The 17,810-nt window shown below is 35.6% G+C and overlaps 3 protein-coding genes across 4 annotated transcripts; 2 read left to right on the top strand and 1 right to left on the bottom strand.

The window, feature by feature from the left end:
* The first annotated feature begins 388 nt into the window (after positions 1–388).
* LOC133822280 (uncharacterized) lies at positions 389–4,452 on the top strand. Its single transcript, XM_062254566.1, has 2 exons — positions 389–609; positions 1,207–4,452. Exon 2 carries the CDS (start codon positions 1,281–1,283, stop codon positions 4,251–4,253), a length of 2,973 nt encoding a protein of 990 aa, XP_062110550.1. The 5' UTR covers positions 389–609; positions 1,207–1,280; the 3' UTR covers positions 4,254–4,452.
* A 3,181-nt stretch (positions 4,453–7,633) lies between these two features.
* On the top strand, positions 7,634–12,205 carry LOC133822279 (protein WVD2-like 7). 2 transcript variants are annotated; one of them, XM_062254564.1, is made up of 9 exons: positions 7,635–8,140; positions 8,848–9,381; positions 9,475–9,795; positions 9,948–10,006; positions 10,098–10,160; positions 10,307–10,409; positions 10,517–10,588; positions 11,419–11,529; positions 11,674–12,205. In XM_062254564.1, exons 1-9 carry the CDS (start codon positions 8,072–8,074, stop codon positions 11,926–11,928), a joined length of 1,587 nt encoding a protein of 528 aa, XP_062110548.1. In that variant the 5' UTR covers positions 7,635–8,071; the 3' UTR covers positions 11,929–12,205. The 2 variants fall into 2 exon arrangements, with proteins under 2 accessions (XP_062110549.1, XP_062110548.1); XM_062254565.1 differs by lacking the exon at positions 10,098–10,160 and having other exon boundaries at positions 7,634–8,140.
* Positions 12,206–12,627: 422 nt separating this feature from the next.
* On the bottom strand, positions 12,628–16,899 carry LOC133822278 (two-component response regulator ARR11). Its single transcript, XM_062254563.1, has 5 exons — positions 16,359–16,899; positions 15,082–15,234; positions 14,593–14,976; positions 14,341–14,417; positions 12,628–13,975 (listed from the first exon to the last, which is right to left on the bottom strand). The coding sequence occupies exons 1-5, from the start codon at positions 16,483–16,485 to the stop codon at positions 12,977–12,979; spliced, it is 1,740 nt and encodes a 579-aa protein (XP_062110547.1). The 5' UTR covers positions 16,486–16,899; the 3' UTR covers positions 12,628–12,976.
* Between the last annotated feature and the right edge of the window lie 911 nt (positions 16,900–17,810).

The raw sequence follows: 17,810 nt of genomic DNA, 5'->3' as shown, positions 1-17,810 counted from the left end.
TGACACAATCATAATTATATATAAAATTATGAAACCTAGATATTCGTATTATCGTGTTCACACAATTAAAGAAAACACAAACATGACGTAATTATTGAACGTGTCGAAAACTCCAATACAAATACGACATGATTATTAAATGTGTTATCAAACTCATTTATTTCGTGTAGTTTACAGTATAGAAAATTAGCAGCCCTAATAATAACCAGTACTTTTCACAATGATAATTAGTGGTTAATTTTGCAACAAAAAATTGCATGGAACAAAACTAGACAATTATAATAGTTAAGAGGGAAATTTACCAATTGTCTAATTTAAAAAAAAATAAAAGAAAAACAGAAAAAGAGTGCCCTTAAAACTATGATATGTTCACCTTAAAAATCATTAATCTTTGTTCAAAATCTCCAAGAAAACTAGCTGGTTGCTTTGGTTTGGACTGTTTAGTTCTTTCATAATTATCTTCCACTTTCAAAATCTTTTAATGGGGGCGACGTACTGTATATCTATGGCCTTAGGTTAGGATAACACACTCCACCAGCCCCACACCACACAGCCACGGCCGACGATCCCCTTCCCTCTCATTCACTGCCAATTCACTCTAAGTCAAAGGTGTGTAATATCTTCTCTTCAAAATATTAGATATTATATTTGGAAGGTTTCTATATATTGATATTTTTAATTAGATGTGAGGATTATGGATGGACCGTTTTAGTTGTTTTCGGACTGTACTTGCAGTGGTTATGTATATTGGTTTTGATATTGTGGTCAAGGTGTTTGATTAAATGTCTTAATGAAAAAATGATAATATTTTGAGTGTTTGGTTTTTAGGAGCATTGTTGTTAGTAATTTATAATGTAGTTGAAGTGTTTGATTTTATTGATTCAAAGAAATACGTGATAATTTTGTTATTAGTGGCTTTGTTTTTAGTAGCTTTGATGATGATTTTGTTAGTAGTAGTAGCTTTGTTGTCGTTTTGTAGCTCGGTCGTTATATCAACTATTGTCGTTTAGTTTGTTTTTATTCTATAATTGTTCCTTCCCAAATCTTTGCCGTTTTTCAATTTCAATGGTTCTTTGATTCATTTTCATTAGGTCGTTTTTAATTTTTTTTGCTTTTCGTTGATATTTTACCCTCATTCCCAGACACTACTCACGAATAGGAAATACTTGATTCAAATCTAACAATAACTCGATTTGCCCTCTTCAGTTATAACGACCGTCTTTCTCTCTCTTTTCGCCCTTCCTCTTCGTCAGTCTCACTCTCAGATCCCTCGAGTCGCCATGGCTATGGCGATTAGGGTTTCCCTACTGTTTTCTATGCTAATTTTATTTTACGCGAAGCCTAGCTTTTCGCTGTACGAAGATCAAGTTGGTCTCGTGGACTGGCACCAACAATACATAGGGAAGGTGAAACAAGCAGTGTTCCATACTCAGAAAACTGGCCGAAAGCGTGTTGTTGTGTCCACCGAGGAGAATGTTGTTGCTTCTCTCGATCTTCGACATGGAGAGATTTATTGGAGACACGTCCTTGGCAGCAGTGATGCTGTGGATGGAATAGATATTGCTCTGGGAAAATATGTTATAACCCTTTCATCTGGCGGGGGTATCTTAAGGGCTTGGAACCTTATTGATGGTCAAATGGTTTGGGAGTCTTTTCTTCAGGGTTCAAAGTCTTCATCAAAGTCATCACTATCCATTCCGACTACAAATTTGAAAGTGGGCAAGGATAATTTGATCCTCGTTTTTGGTAAGGGGTTTGTTCATGCTGTTTCTAGTATAGATGGGGAGATTGTTTGGGAGAAGGATTTTGCAGCAGAAAGTGTTGAGATCCAACAGATTATTTGGCCTACCAACAGTGAGATAATATATGTGCTGGGTTCTGTTGGCTCTTCCCAGTTTGAGGTGTTTGCAATAAATGCAAGGAAGGGAGAGCAGCTGAGTAAAAATGGTGCTGCCTTTCCTGGTTATTTTTCAGGGGAGATGTTATTGGTTTCTGATGAACTGGCTGTGGCATTGGATGCCCCCAAGTCAAAGATTGTAACAATAAACGTTCAGGATGGTATCAAATTTCAGCAAACATATTTATCTGATCTTATTGGTGATTCTTCTGGGACAGCAGTGTTGTTGCCCTTAAAGCTTCAAGAAATGTTTGCTTTAGAAATCAATGGGTTCAAAATATTCGTTAGAATAACTGGTGAAGGCAGTCTGGAGGTTGTGGATAAAGTCAATAGTGCCGCAGTTGTTAGTGATCCTCTCTTACTTTCAGAGGACCAAAAAGCTTTTGCACTAATTCAGCATGATCATGATGGCAAGATTCATCTTACAGCTAAGCTTGTCCATGACTGGACTAAGGAATTGCATAAGGAGAGTATAGTGATGGACCATGGAAGAGGGCTTGTCCATAGGGTATTTATAAACAATTATATCCGCACAGACAGGTCTAATGGATTCAGGGCCTTGGTTGTCATGGAAGATCATTCGCTCTTGCTGTTACAACAAGGATCGATTGTCTGGAGTAGGGAGGATGGCCTTGCCTCAATTGTAGATGTAGCAACATCAGAACTACCTGTGGAAAAGGAGGGTGTATCAGTTGCAAATGTGGAGGATAACCTCTTTGAATGGCTCAAGGGTCACATGCTAAAGCTTAAGGGAACTTTGATGCTTGCAAGCCCCGAGGATGTTGCAGCAATCCAAGGGATGAGATTAAAGAATTCTGAGAAGAGCAAAATGACCCGAGATCACAATGGTTTCCGGAAGCTGATTATAGTCCTAACTCGAGCAGGAAAGCTGTTTGCCTTGCACACTGGAGATGGACGAGTTGTTTGGTCTCTTTTACTGCCTTCACTGCGTAATTCAGCATGCAAGTATCCAAGTGGGCTTAGTATTTACAAATGGCAGGCTCCTCATCATCATGCATTGGATGAAAATCCATCTGTACTCATAGCAGGCCGGTGTGGACAAAGTTATGACGCACCAGGTGTTCTTTCTTTCGTGGATACTTACACAGGGAAGGAAATAAGTACATTGAGCCCTGCTCATTCTGTTGTACAAATTATTCCACTGCCCTTCACTGATGCAGCTGAACAGCGTCTTCATCTACTGACAGATATGGACCATCGCACACATCTATACCCCAGAACTCCTGAGGCTCTTAGTATTTTTCAACGCCAGTTTTCAAACATATACTGGCACTCAGTTGATGCTGATAAAGGCATCATTAAGGGTCATGCTTTGAAGAGAAATTCTGCCAGTGAAAACCTTGATGATGAGTACAGCTTTGACTCTAGAGATGTATGGTCAATTGTATTTCCATCCGACTCGGAAAAGATAACCGCAACCGTGACAAGAAAATTGAACGAGGTGGTCCATACTCAAGCAAAGATTATAGCAGATCACGATGTAATGTACAAGTACATCTCAAAAAATTTGATGTTTGTTGCCACTGTTACGCCAAAAGCTAGTGGTGAAATTGGAACAGCTACCCCAGAGGAGTCGTCATTGGTTGTTTATCTTATTGACACTATAACTGGTCGTATATTGCACAGAATGAGTCATCATGGTTCTCAGGGTCCTGTCCATGCTGTTTTCAGTGAGAACTGGGTTGTCTATCACTACTTCAATTTGAGAGCACACAGATATGAGATGTCAGTCATTGAGATATACGACCAGTCCCGAGCACCGGCCAATAGTGATTTGTGGAAGCTTGTTCTTGGAAAGCATAATCTCACTTCTCCTATTTCCTCCTACTCCCGAACTGAGGTTGTGACAAAATCACAATCTTACTTTTTCACTCATTCTGTTAAAGCCATATCAGTGACATCAACAGCTAAGGGAATAACTTCAAAGCAGCTTCTCATTGGTACCATTGAAGATCAGGTTTTGGCACTTGATAAACGTTTTCTTGATCCCCGTCGATCAGTCAACCCTTCACAAGCTGAGCGGGAAGAAGGGCTTGTTCCTTTAACAGATTCATTGCCTATCACTCCTCAGTCTTATGTAACGCATGCCCTCAAAGTAGAAGGACTTCGAGGCATAGTTACTGTGCCTGCCAGGTTGGAGTCAACAACACTTGTTTTTGCATATGGAGTTGATCTCTTTTACACCCGAATTGCACCTTCGAGGACCACCTATGATTCCCTCACTGAAGATTTTAGTTATGCTTTGCTCCTCATCACCATCGTGGTACTAGTAGCTGCAATCTTCGTAACATGGATTTTGTCTGAGAAGAAAGATTTACAACACAAGTGGATGTGATCTTCCTATAGAAACAACAGTGGTTTGAATTGTTAGTAGGATTCCAATTCAGGAAATAAACACAAGGGTTTTATGTAGGCAATTTTTAAGATCATTTGAAATGCTTTTAGTTGATATCTCCTTTTGACTTGTTAGAATTGTTTGGTTTTTTCTCTCGCCTTGATGTTAAGTTATTAATTTAAATCCCGGATTTCGAACATTTTGACTTAGCCCAATGGTGGCAATTTTTGTTGTTTTTTATTTTATGTTTCCTTTAAAGTTTGTTGTCATGCCATATGATGTTTAAGACCAAACTGTTGTCACTGTACAAATTGAAAAGGAAATTGGGAAAAATAGCCGGCATAGTTTTGATCATTTTTGCAAAATAACAGCTTAAAAATTAAAATTAGGCTAAAGTACAAAATAACTTCAAACATCAGAATACAAAATAATTTCAAAAAAAAAAAGGTTATTTTACCAAAGGATCCATATATATTGTCGTTTTTAATCTCCACCTTTTCTTGCATCGAAATTTATCTTTCAAAGTAACAACAAATGTATAGGATTCTGTAATGTTGGCAGCTTATCTGCAACTAGGGGTGTTTGTGGTGCGGGTAGTGCGGTTTTTCTCTAATTTTTTGGACTACACTGCATATGCGATTTGAATAATTTTTCAAACCGCAACCCGCACCGCATAGACCTTAAACTGCATAAACTGCACTGCAAAAATGCGGTGTGGTGCAGTGTGGTGTGAGCGGTTTATACTTATCACCAAATAATTTAACATTTAAATATTATAATTAAGAAATATCCATAATAAATCTCATAACATATAGTGTTTAACAAAATAATTAAATGTACAACAAGTTAATAAACTTTAAGCAAAACAATAAACTAATAACAAAGAAAAAATGTAATTTAAAAGTAAATATTATTTTAATTGAGGAATATATTTATATTGAAGTAGAATATGTGTTAGCATTTTATGAAACATTATTTTTTTTTCTAGATATCGTGTATATAAATATTTATGCATTAACTTTAAATGTAGTAAAATTGAAAAAAATAATATAAATAAGTTAATATATATAATGATACGGTGCGATGTGGTTTGAACCGCATTTATAAAATTTAAAACCTCAAACCACACTGCACCGCGCAGTTTGGCAAAAATACAAACTGCAGCCGCACTGCAAAGGGTTCTAAACCGCAAATTGCGATGCGGTGTAGGCGGTTTGTGCGGTATGGGCGGTTTTATGAACACCCCTATCTGCAACAAGTAAGTGCATAAATATATGAGACCTAATGATAATATGGTGTTGAAGGGTATAGAAAATGATTCTTTAATGCCCAAATCTTAACAACTACTAAGCAGTGGTTGTAGTATAATCGGGCGGTCGATCCACAAGGAGGTAACCTAAACTCAAAAGATTAGTAGAAAATAACACAAAAATTAGTAACAATAAATAAATAAAAAGATGGAAATGAAAAGAGATTTGAGATTTTGATGTTGTCTTTTTGATGAAATGATAAAATGAGATGGGTGAAATAAAGGTAAGATGTAATCAAGAGTTTGAGAAATTGAAAGGGTTTAAGAATCATCCATATGCTTGCTTAATTACTTGGTTACTTGATTTACAAAAATACACAAGTAAATAGTTCACATCCCAACATTTACTTGGAAAATCTAACATTAAAGTCCATATTATTTTCTAACAAAAGTCCATTTGAGCTATAAAGTTCTTTACTTTAAAAGCACAATGTTAATCTTATGAAAAATCTAAAAATGACAAAATACCCAAGGGTAATAATGCAATAAAAGATTAGACATAAAATTATGTATCAATATTACTTTTACTAATTAGAAGCACATAGAAAGAGCATGACTAATCTTATATACTATTAGCATAAGTAAATAAAGATAACAAAATAAAGATGGAGATGAAAGAACATAAATAACTCAAATATTTTACATTAAGAACATGGTAAATCAAAGTAGCAAAATAATATCACTAACCTTCCTAGGAAGATTAGGTCATTATGCTCATGATTCTCACAAAATTCTAAGAAGAAAATATGAGAAGAAAGTGAGTAGAAATTTTGTTATAGTTTCTTTACTCTAAAAATTACATACTAAGTGTGAAGAATGAGTCCCTATTTATAGAGGAAAAAAATGACTAAAAAGAAATTAAACAACAAAATAGGGTTTACAAAATAAATCTGAAATATTAACAATAAAATATGATTTTGAAAAATCAAATCTTATTATTAATATTACTCTAGCTATTTTGGTGTATAATCAAAATGCTCTTTTTTCTAAAATACCACAAACTATAAACTTTAAAACTCAAAATAGCAATTTGCAAGTCCCAAGAGGATAAAAGGTTGGGCTGGAATGACTATTGCAGTTGGATATGTTGACCCATTCCCAGCCAATGGGTGCGCGCCACATGGCGCTGGCTGGGAGAGGAGAAAGGCAGCTGGAAGGAGCTTGGGGCGCTGGGTGTGAGAGACTGGCTTGGGCCTTGGAGGTGCTGAAGATGTTGGGCTGGCGTTGGAGTTGTTTGGGCCGTGGGAGAGGCATTAGCGTGAAGGGCTGAAGGAAATTGAGGATGGCCTGGACACGTGGCGCAAGGAGGAGCAAGGAACTTGGACACGTGGCGCGAAGGGAGCACGACACCTGGCAGCTGGAAGAGGAAGGAAGAGCTGGGCCTGGGCTTGGAGCTTCGGTTTGGGCCAAATTCTTTCAAAAATGTCATTTCCTTATTTTTTTTTTCAGTTTTAACTATTTCTTTGTTCTCTTTTTTATTAATGTCCAAATGCAATTTATTTTTTGAAAATTAAACACAAATTACATTTAAAGTTAATATTTTCAATTATAAAATATATTACAATAAATTTATGAAAATATTAATTAAAATTTAATTTATTTTACACTTTAGAACCAATAAATTTGTATTTTTGAGTACTAATCAATTATGTGTGTGTTTATATCCTCCTAGACATTTTTTTTTTTTTTGGTAAGAAAAATGATTTAAATTGAAAAAAAAAGACTCTTCTACATGAGAAGCAAGGAGTGCTTTTCAACTTTTATATCATGATGATGGGGATGTCTCAAAAAGTCAAAAGGGAATGAGATTGTAGTTAAGTACCCACGCCATATTAATCATAAAAGAGAATATAGCCGTTGCAAAATTCCTTAATTTGGACAATTTTGTTAGTGGTTTCGAATTTAATTTATTAACTCGGTCTAAATGAATTTATTAGCCCTTTAAAAAAAACAAATTTATTAGCTCATTTATATTAAAACCTTTATTAGATTCGTTGCATATAAAATATAGTCCACGTCTTATATCAGTGTCTCCCTCACCTTCATCTCCATTCAAAAAAAGTTACAAATAAAAAGGAACTAGACGTTGAGATCTAAAGATCCCTTTTTTTTTTTTCTTAATATGTATTTATTTTAATTCACTCTCACACAGTCACATTCCACTCCCTTCGAAAGTTCAAACTTTCAGCTTTCTTTCCTTATCATTAGCTGAAGCTGAGTAGAAAACTCATAACATATATAAAAGCCTCTCTCCTTTCATTCGTTTTTTCGATTTTTATTTTCATTCTCCTCCTTCATATCTTTAAGTTGACTCATCTGTGAAATGGACCCGGGAAGGAGCCTCTTGTCATCTATAAAGAGTTGTGTGTTTTAAGCAAAACCCTTGAAGGGTTTGTCTAGTTGAGAAGGGAGCGTCCAAAAGTTACTAACTTTAAAGGGCTCAGAAGTCACTGAAAAGAGTGGGATTCTGTGTTTTTTTTTAAAAAAAATTTGACTGTAAAGAAAGAACATGGGTGAATCTGCATTTCTAAGGAGATCGTTCTCTTCTCCTTCTGAGAGTTCTCGTGAACCAAAAGAGGTCAGTCTCCAATACTATTGTGTGCTTTCATTTTTTTAATAGAAAATTTTTAGGGTATTTTTCTTATTAGTTTTTTTTTTCGTTATGGTTTGTTTGGTTGCCGAGATTTTTTATTTTTTTTGAGAAAAATAACTGCTTTGGAAATGGAGGTGGATAATTGGTTAAAAATGGCTGTTGTGAACTTCCACTCAGTTTTCTGTTATCTCCACTCAGTTCGTGAGGAACCAAATCTTGGATATGATCTTTAGTTAGTTATTGCGTTGGGATGGTTTTATCTTTTGTTTTGGATTACAGTAAAAGGATAATCATTTTATTCCAATAAAATTTATGTATATTCATCAAACCAATCCTCTTAGTTTCTTATACTAAGTTTTCATACTTACAAGGGACCAAGATGAACATCAAATGTATGCGTAGTGTTTTCTTTGTTCTGTTCACCAGGTGTTTCAACAAGTTCAGCTTTTGATTGACCTATATGGTATAATTACCTCTGTTTAATTCCGAGGTTCTTTGTACTTCACAATTTTGAACCTGATGAGATTTTTATGTCATGGGTATTTCTCGTTTTAACTTGCGAAACTTTCTTTTGGAAGAAAAACTTAATGTAATTCTATATGATACCATCTTGTATTTGTATGGGTGTGTGTTTAGTTCAAGACTTGATTTTGATTACTTTCTGAGCAATATGTATGTGTGATTGATTGCAGGGTGACCCTTGTCGCGCACTAGGAGAATCAATCTCTTTTGGGAGGTTTATGTCAGAACCCCTGGCTTGGGAAAAGTGGTCTGCTTTCACTCATAATCGCTACTTAGAAGAAGTTGAGAGATACTCTAAACCTGGTTCTGTTGCTGAGAAGAAAGCCTACTTTGAGGCACATTACAAGAAAAAGGCTGCTGAAAGAGCTGCAGCATTGCTTGAGGCCGCAAATGTTAAAACAACTGATGAAGCTGTCACAGAGTCAGTGACGCCTGAGGAGAAGAACTGCAATGACTCTTCTATGGATTCAGAGTTGGAAAAAAGAGAGAGCCTTGTGGATGAACAACATGAAATTGATGTTCCAAATACTGATTATTGTACCAATGAAACTAAGTCTAATTCAAGTGTTGACAGGGGTGAGAAGGAATGTTCCATGACAGAAATGGGAGAGGTGGTAATTCAAGAAAGTATTGATATGGGGAGTTGTGATCCAATTGAAATTCCAAATCAGTCTGAGAAGAATGAAGAAAATATTAGTATTGAGGTAAAGAAAAATAAATGGTTTTGTTTTCTTCTTTGTTAGCATGTTGATTTTTTTAGTAGGGATCCAAATGTAATAATCTCTTTGAAAATGCAGGATGTTGCTTGTCAGAATATTACAGCATCAACGAGCAAACAACGGCTGGCCAACTCTTCCCCAAGGACATCATCCAAGCAAGTGACCCCTATACAAACCAGAAATGGAAACAATCTTGCTTCAAGGTGTAAGAATTTCATGCAAGACTTGGTTGACAAAAAGAGTGCAAAATCACTCCATATGTCGTTTCACTTTTCTTCTCGCACTGGTGAAAGTAGTAAACCTATTTCCCCCTTTAGACAAAAGATCATAAGCTCAAAAGATTTAACAGCTTCACCCAAGGTATTTGCAAATAATTCAACTTCACAAACAAAAATAAAGGTACTTACTTTCATCTCAAATAGTTTTCCAATTCAATTTTTCTTTTTTTGTTTGTGTTTTTATATGTTTTGCACAAATGCATGTGGAAAAAGACTGCTGCCTGTTTATCTATTTATTTAGACTACTAAGAAATATCACCTTGCGAACTTCAGGCTTCTGTTAATGGAGTAGTAAAGAGACCATCACTAACCCTCAAGTCCGAAAATAGAAGGTATCCAACGTTCTACTATGTTAAGTGTGTATTCAAAGTTTCAAACTTCCAAGTTAATCATTTATTGCTTTGTGCACATGCATGTATTCAGACTAAATAAATCAGTTGCTGAAGGAACAACATTAGATCGAAAACAAAATTGCCCCTCTCCAGAGTATGATTTTTTCCATATCATTTGTTCTTATAATCACACTTGTACTCTTTGTTTTTTGTGATATAATTTTCCCTATGCAAATTTCCAGAGAGGTGAACTCATGATTTTATGTATTTATTTTTCCTGAAATAATGTTTATGTGGCAGCAACTCAAAATCTTCTAGTGGGAAAGGAAGTAAATCGCGATCTTCTATTATTTCTTCTCCTTTCAAATTCAAAAGTGATGAAAGAGCAGCAAAACGAAAAGAGGCAAGATTAGAGTCCATAGTTCCTTTTGCTCACATAGTTGCTCCTTGTGATGATAGCTATGGTTTACAATTATGCTGACATCTTAATTGGTGATTTTCTATTGGCAGTTCTACGAGAAGCTTGAAGAGAAAAGATATGCAGAGGAGGCTGAAAAGAAGCGTCAACAGACAAGATTCCAGGTTTGTAGCATAACTTTACTACCCAGTGGTCATTCAATGCTAATTGGTGAGACTCAATCCATCAAGTGGTTTTACTTGCATCTGGTTCAATTTGAGAGGGAAAAGAAAATAAGAAATGGAAACTGTCAACTCACATATGTAGATAGAAATGCCTCGAGGGGTTTAAGTTTTTCCAACAATGATTTTGTATCAAGAGAAAAATTACTCAGGTCAGTTAAGTCAAATTATTGGTCACTTGATCTAGAGTGTTGGGTCTAGTCTGACCTTGTCTATGCTAGTTTTTCTAGTATTTTGAGGGGCTGAAGAGTTCATTACATATTGAACTATAGGAGGATTTCTAGCTCAGTTAAGTAATGGATTCGGGCTCTCCATTGAGGTGCTCCCTTGTGAGTCTCGCCAAAAGCCCACCACAAAGGTCAACTCAGATGTGTTAGTTGCAATTAAGACTAGCAAATTCATGATATAATCATGAACTCATGGGGGTGTCAAGTTAATTGATCGCTTGATCTCTAGAGTGTTAGGTTAGATGTCAAACCCGGGCTGCTCTAAAATTTTTTTCCATGTATGTCGAACTATAAGAGGAGTGCTAGCTCAGTCACTCACGACTAATGGTGGGCTCAAAACAATGGACAATTCAGATGTTTTAGCTGCGGCCGGATTAGCAAATCAATGTTATACCAAATTAGCTCATGGGTCTTGTAATATTTGAACTAATTGCGTGTAGGTGCATTTTGAAAATATGCAGGTCTTCTGAAAGGCTTGAACTAATTGTGTGCATAACCTTGTCTAAGTGAGTTTGTAAAATGGTACATTATCTTCAAAATATGCAGGGAAAAGCATTGCAGGATATTATGAAAGTGCGGCAGTCCACTGGTTTAAAAGGCAAACCAAATGAAGATCTGTGTTCTGCATCACAATTGCCAACTTGTCATATAAAAATGGTGGTTACATTTTTTCTTCTTTTACTCTTATCTAAAAAGTAATCATTCTGTTGCCTTAAATTTTCTTCTTTGTCTCTTGGAGCCTTTGATCACTCAATTTTTTATTCTATTAATGCTTTTAACGTAAGAACAAATGTCTTTCAGATGAACCAGATCCCTTTGAGACAGCCTAAATCACCAACGCTTGTAAGGAAGGCATTTCCCAATAAGATCCGGGATGCAACTTTTGAGTCTTCAGACAATAATGAAAGCTCGAAGTGTATTGAAAATAACCGAACGACTATTCAATCTCTTGCTTCACGCTTTCAGAGGAAAAATGCACACGAGAATGCCTCTCCAAATATCCAGAGTTCAACAGTAAAAAAGGTAGGAATCATTTTGGAGAGTAGACTGTTGTAGTAGTGACCATCACCAAAAGCCACTTGTGTGAATTGTGATTTGTGTAGAGAGGTCTGATCTCAGTCATCAGCTAGAAATTTTTTGCAGTATTTTATTTCTGTTTGTAAAATATGTAGATTTTTCACTTTTTTTCTCACCAGTTTTGGCATTGGGAACAAGAAGTAACAACTTACATAACAAGACTAACATTTTTTTTACTTTGTTCTTTGTTTGTACATATTTCTCATTTTCTTAATAACTAACATAACTGTGCAAGTACGTAGCCTTATTATGTTTACATGCTATGCGCTACTTGTTTAATTATTGTTGTCGTTTTGTAATGTTTTTAGATTATCCACTTTTTCTCAAGGCAAACTATTGTTTGTAAGTTGACATTTGTTAAAGCTAGACAAAATACAAGGTCGTGATGCAGAAAACAATAAGTAGTCCCAGCACAGAACTTGTCCAAACCATTAACCCCTGGATCTAAACCAATAACCCCAAGGGTTTGGAATTTTGTATGTATAAGATTATTGCACTTGAAAAACGGTTTTAATTAGAAAAACTTCCGAAATTGGTTTGAGTAAGGAAAAGCCAGAACATGGAAAATGAGATAGCACAAGACATGTACTACTTACTATCTCATCCTCTGGGCCTGTATCAGACTTCATGCTTCAATGTGTGACTGTCACGATTAAAGAAAAGAATGAGACACGTCAATAATGATAATGGGTTTGAATAATTGTAATTAATTCCAAAGTTCTCATAGTATTGCTGGTTTATGAGAGAAGTGGAGTTTACAGCTCTACAGTATAGAGATAAGAAATACACCTGTACTGGATTCTAAACCTGCCAAAGTGATGGGAGTAAGTTTATTATGCTTAATGTTTGCATCATTGCTATAATACACATAATCTCAATATCAAAATCCAGACTGGTTAGAGAAATAATATTCCAAGCCATTAATAAAGATCCACTTAAAAAGATTGGATTATCATTTAGAAACAGAAACACCAAGGATCATCATGTCATCTTCAAGGAAGACGTGAAAAGAGCAGACGGAGCAAGATCAAGTCAATAGGCTTTGATCTATTATAGCATATTCAGGGTCATAGGAGTTCTCATAGCCAAACCTCAGGGAATCATACAAGTGAGCAGGCACTTCATTGATAGGCCAAAGATCAACATAGTCTGAAAATCCTACATTTCGGACTTCTTCGCCGAAGCAATCACCTTGGAACAAAACCTGCAAATCCTCATCGAAAGTTGCAAGAGAAGATCCACTTGCAAAGGTCAGGTTTCTCTGAACAGATTCCAAATCAGTAGTGCAACATAAATGAGAGCCTTGAGTAGTCAAAGTTGATGAAGTGGTGTAAACGGGCTCGAAAGCTTGACGATTTACCATTTGGCTCTTAGAAGAAGTAAGAGGAAGAGAGCTGATTGAACTTATGTTTGGACTAAGACCAGGATAAGGAGCCTTGCTCTCAACGGGGCCACTTGATGCTTTTTCTACACTAGAAGGCTTTGAACTGATTGATGAATTTGACAGTACCGGCTCAACATGGACTTGGTGCAGTGAATCTGGTAGTGGTAGCTTGGTGAAGCCATTCTCTAAGTGGATAAGGGGTTTATGTTCTTGCCCAAACTGGATCTCTGAAACTTCACCCCAAGAGTACTTTACTGGAATACCGGGTTCAAATGCTGCAAAATTTACTTCCGATTCCAATGGTGCAAAGGAATGGTTGAAACTCATTTGTGAACTCTTATTCTTCTGAGAATCAGTCAGGTTGATTGCAGGTGCCTTAGCTTCTACCACTGGCTCTGAAGCTATGCTCCTAAGATCGTCTTCATGGCTGCTGGAATCCACATTCTGGAGAAGTAAGTTACTGCCGCAAATTCTGTAGCTTCCATTCAGAACATCATTTTGATGAACACTGGTCGAGCTCTGAAGGCCAAAACTTACTGGAGGATCTTTTAGAGGTATATCAGTATGGTTTAACCCTCCAAAAGAAGTTTTCCCATCACTTTCCTTTTCCTTTTGCAGCCTGCTCAGGTAAAGGCGATATTTCTGCAGAGGCGAAAATTTCTCAATGAGAATCCCCATCATAACACTCAAAACATATTAGTTATTACAGGGCAAAGTTCATCTGTTCATAACAACTTTCAAGGCAAAAAAGATACTGTCACACATCTATTCCCAGCATATAAGTGGTGAAAAAATAGAAGTGGATATTTCTAAAATATCCTAACCAAATATCCTGACATATATCAACATTAGACAGATATGTATCATCCATCTTAATGATGTAGAACTATGTAGTAAGATCTTGATAACCATAGCAGCGTTAGAAAAAAGTGCTGCATCAGTACAAAAAACCTATCAGAAAAACAAACTCTAAGTCATAGAAGGAAGGCTTGGTGCAAGGGAGCTACCTGCAAATGACTCGCAACATTCTCTCTTGTCAGCCACGGCACATTCATCAGGTCAAGAATTTTTTTGGGGCCAACTTCTGCCAAACAGACATTACACATCATCGCTCTGTAGAAGCATAATATGGTGGCTATATCATTAAAAACGATATAAATGATGGGAGCACACATCAAATACTTCGTATCATGCATTAAAATGTCTCCTTTCATGATGGTCATTGAGGACCAAGCTTTAAAAAAAATAAGAAGACTTACTGTCAAATCCAATTTGATTAACCGCCTTTACAAATTTCTGATGAAGATCAACAGACCAAACCACCCTAGCTTTTTTGGCAGAAGATGAATCACCATAGTCTTTTTCATCATGCTGCTTGTCTATTTCTTTTCTTTTCTTCACAGAAGTGAAGTCTTCCATACTAAGCAAGTGACCATCATCAGAATGATCTGATGCATTTCTAGTCATTATACTTTCAATGCTTTCATGAGACTCTATGTCTCTTATCTCGTGAATCTTCTTTCTAAAAACATGTTGCCAGATATTCTTGAGCTCTTTCATTCTTATAGGCTTGAGAAGATAATCACAAGCTCCATGCTGTACTCCTTTCATGACCCTGCTCGTTTCTCCATCAACTGACATCACTACATGAGTTCAAACATACAAGTAGTAAGAAACAAGAAGCCAGCCAGGCCAGGTAAATTTTAGCATTCAAGACAGTTTTTTATTTTCAGAAGTAGATTACGGACTTATGACAGGGAGATCCATTTCCAATCCAACATGCTCAAGAAGTTTGAAACCATCCATGTCTGGCATGTTGACATCGCTAACTACAATGTCGAATCCATCTTTTCGTTCGCGAAGCAATCGTAGTGCATCCGTTGCCAAACCACATGTGGTAACTGAAACACAGACAGGAAAAATGATGTCAAATTAATGACAATTCAGAACTCTCATTAAATAGATTAGGTGCTAATAGTAGTCCTATTCTTATCATCTTGATCAAATCAAGAACAACGAGTACTTTCCATTGATAATATTCAGGTAATTGCCTTTTTGCTTTAAACATGTGCATTTAATGCCAAATGAGAGCAAGACTCATATCCAATTCAAGTCAGGAAATGCCTTGAACCAGTTCTTCCAAACGAATAGCTCACTAGGCATCACCTCTTCATGTCAAGCACTTTAGTGTCTCCGAATAAGTGTGTCCAAAAAGCTGGTTCTAATAGCATTATGATGGGATTAATCTATGAACTTTACATAAGTTTTAGACTACAAATTCCCTTGAGTTTATTGGTATAAGTTATGTATTTAGATTTTGTTGGGCATGATCAATGTAAGGATATACATTATGCCAACAGTGCTATACATTGAAATTTTATTGAGAAATAAATGGGGTACTATTTCAAACTAGCCTATTGATTAGAGGGAATAGCTTCGACCCAATTGAACTGCTTTCAACATAACTGTCGTGGAGTCTTGACTCACTGTAGAAGTGGGTCATCAGATCAGACCATATTACAATTCGACCCCTTTGTCAATTTTGAGAGCCTATATGGTCTTCTGTACCGCATATTTTCACTTCCCTGATAATCAAAATTTGCTTCTTGAGAAAAAGCCTTGTAGTTCCACAAATCCATTTCTTTGAGTGACAAAACCAATCTTATAGATGTTTCATCAAAAAACCAAGTAAGTAGATTCATATAAGAGCAAACTTCCTTTCATTTTTCACTTTAAAGACAAGAATACTATTACTTAAAAAGGGAAGAGAAATAGGTGAAGAAAAAATGAATACTGGATTCAAATAGACAAAAAGTTCCATGAATAGATCATACAAGAAAGCACCAAAACCAGAAAATGAAGCACACCCACATACAGTTTCCAAAAACACAGTCCATATCTTGATTAACCCACATCAAAACTCACAACCATAATCATAAATTTCTATATAATTCAACAAATAATCAAGCACAAATTAACAAACAAGAAAAAAACAAAGTGGGAAAGTGAATTTTTGTAAGATAACCTTCATAAGCACACTTCTTAAGCATCTTCTCTAAAATCTTAATCCAAGTGGGGTCATCATCAACGACAAGAACTCTGAGACCAGCCGGGAACGTGTCGTTCCGGGGAGAAGAGAAACCATTCTCCATGAGAAGTGAGATTGAGAACCCAACAAACAATAAGAGTTAAAAGTTTGAGAAGGGTTAGTAGTAACTTAGTATTGAAGTGTTGTGGGGGGGGTGTAGTCCGGTAGAGTGGAACAAATATGGTAGATATGAGACTCTTATAATATATGTTCTCTCACTCTCTCTGTGTTTTCTTTTGTTTTTTTTTTCTTTAAATAAACAAACAAATAATTAATGGGTTTTGTTTGGATTTTTAAGGGAAAGTGGTCAGAGAGAGAATATTGGCGCCGGATTGTTAACTGTCCCTGTACCTTCATGTTAGCCTTCAACCAACTTTTTTCAGTTTGGATTTTTTTTTTATTATTATTCTTCTTGTATTTTTACCCTCCAAAAAAAAGTTCAAAGTTTGCTTTTTTATTTTTTTTATAATATTTTATATCTATGAATTTTAGGTAACTAAGAGTAGAAAATTATACAAATCCTTTTTAAAAAGGAAAAAAAATATATAATATAGTCATGTTGAGCCTTAAGCATAATGAGAAGGAGAGAAAAAAAAATGGGAACTTTGATGTATTGGGAGTAGAATCTTAGGTTAAGTTGATAGAATCTAAAAGTGGGGATAGGGAGAATGTTTGAATGAATAAAAGCATCTTTAAATAATATTAATAATAATAAACAAAAATGTGTTTATGCATAACAGCTCTTTGAGGCAATGTTAATTCCTTTGGACAAACCATGCATGATGAAGCTTAATTTGACTAATAGAATGATTGATTTAACCTCACATGGGATCCTTTTACTTGAAGTTGAAACCATTCCAAATCCAATAGGGTGTAAAGATATGCTCAAACAAAGCTTATTTGTTTTTGTTGTTTTTCCAAAAGAAAAAGGTGATCCATTTTTGGACTAGCAATATTGGACAAGTTGAATTCTTGCTATGGAAAAGAGAACAGAAGAGGCAAGATAGATGCAAGGGAATAATAAGCAAGAAAATAACAAGATCCAAATATTATTAGGAGGGAAAGAAGATAAGGCTTTCTTTATTTTATTTTTCTTTTATGTTGTTTATTTTGTGTACCATATTTGTACCTACTTCATCATCACATTCCTTGAAAAGTTTGAGTATTAACTCTCAACTTTATGGCTACATTTTGGAAATTAGGCCATAATTCTTCAATCAAGACAAAAGTGTATCATTATGCTGCATATGAAGACCTATTATTGTTGTCTTCATTGAACATATATAATATATATATATATTGCTCAAATTTCCCATTAATATATAACAACATATAATATATAAATATATATATATATATATTGTACATAAAAGTTCTTCTTTTTTCTTC

The sequence above is a fragment of the Humulus lupulus genome, chromosome 3 (genome assembly GCF_963169125.1).
Source record: "Humulus lupulus chromosome 3, drHumLupu1.1, whole genome shotgun sequence".
In the NCBI taxonomy this organism is placed as follows: Eukaryota; Viridiplantae; Streptophyta; class Magnoliopsida; order Rosales; family Cannabaceae; genus Humulus; species Humulus lupulus.
This window is presented reverse-complemented; position numbering and strand designations above follow the sequence as displayed.

Excerpts from the sequence above, each read along its gene's own strand:
- LOC133822278 (XM_062254563.1), bottom strand. The coding sequence starts at position 16,485 with ATGGAGAATGGTTTCTCTTCTCCCCGGAACGACACGTTCCCGGCTGGT. Across the intron at positions 15,235-16,358 it reads TAAGAAGTGTGCTTATGAAG|TTACCACATGTGGTTTGGCA; the intron begins GTTATCTTACAA and ends TCTGTGTTTCAG. Across the intron at positions 14,977-15,081 it reads AATGGATCTCCCTGTCATAA|TGATGTCAGTTGATGGAGAA; the intron begins GTCCGTAATCTA and ends GAACTCATGTAG.
- LOC133822280 (XM_062254566.1), top strand. The coding sequence starts at position 1,281 with ATGGCTATGGCGATTAGGGTTTCCCTACTGTTTTCTATGCTAATTTTA.
- LOC133822279 (XM_062254564.1), top strand. The coding sequence starts at position 8,072 with ATGGGTGAATCTGCATTTCTAAGGAGATCGTTCTCTTCTCCTTCTGAG. Across the intron at positions 10,161-10,306 it reads CAAAATTGCCCCTCTCCAGA|CAACTCAAAATCTTCTAGTG; the intron begins GTATGATTTTTT and ends TTTATGTGGCAG. Across the intron at positions 10,410-10,516 it reads GAGCAGCAAAACGAAAAGAG|TTCTACGAGAAGCTTGAAGA; the intron begins GCAAGATTAGAG and ends TTCTATTGGCAG.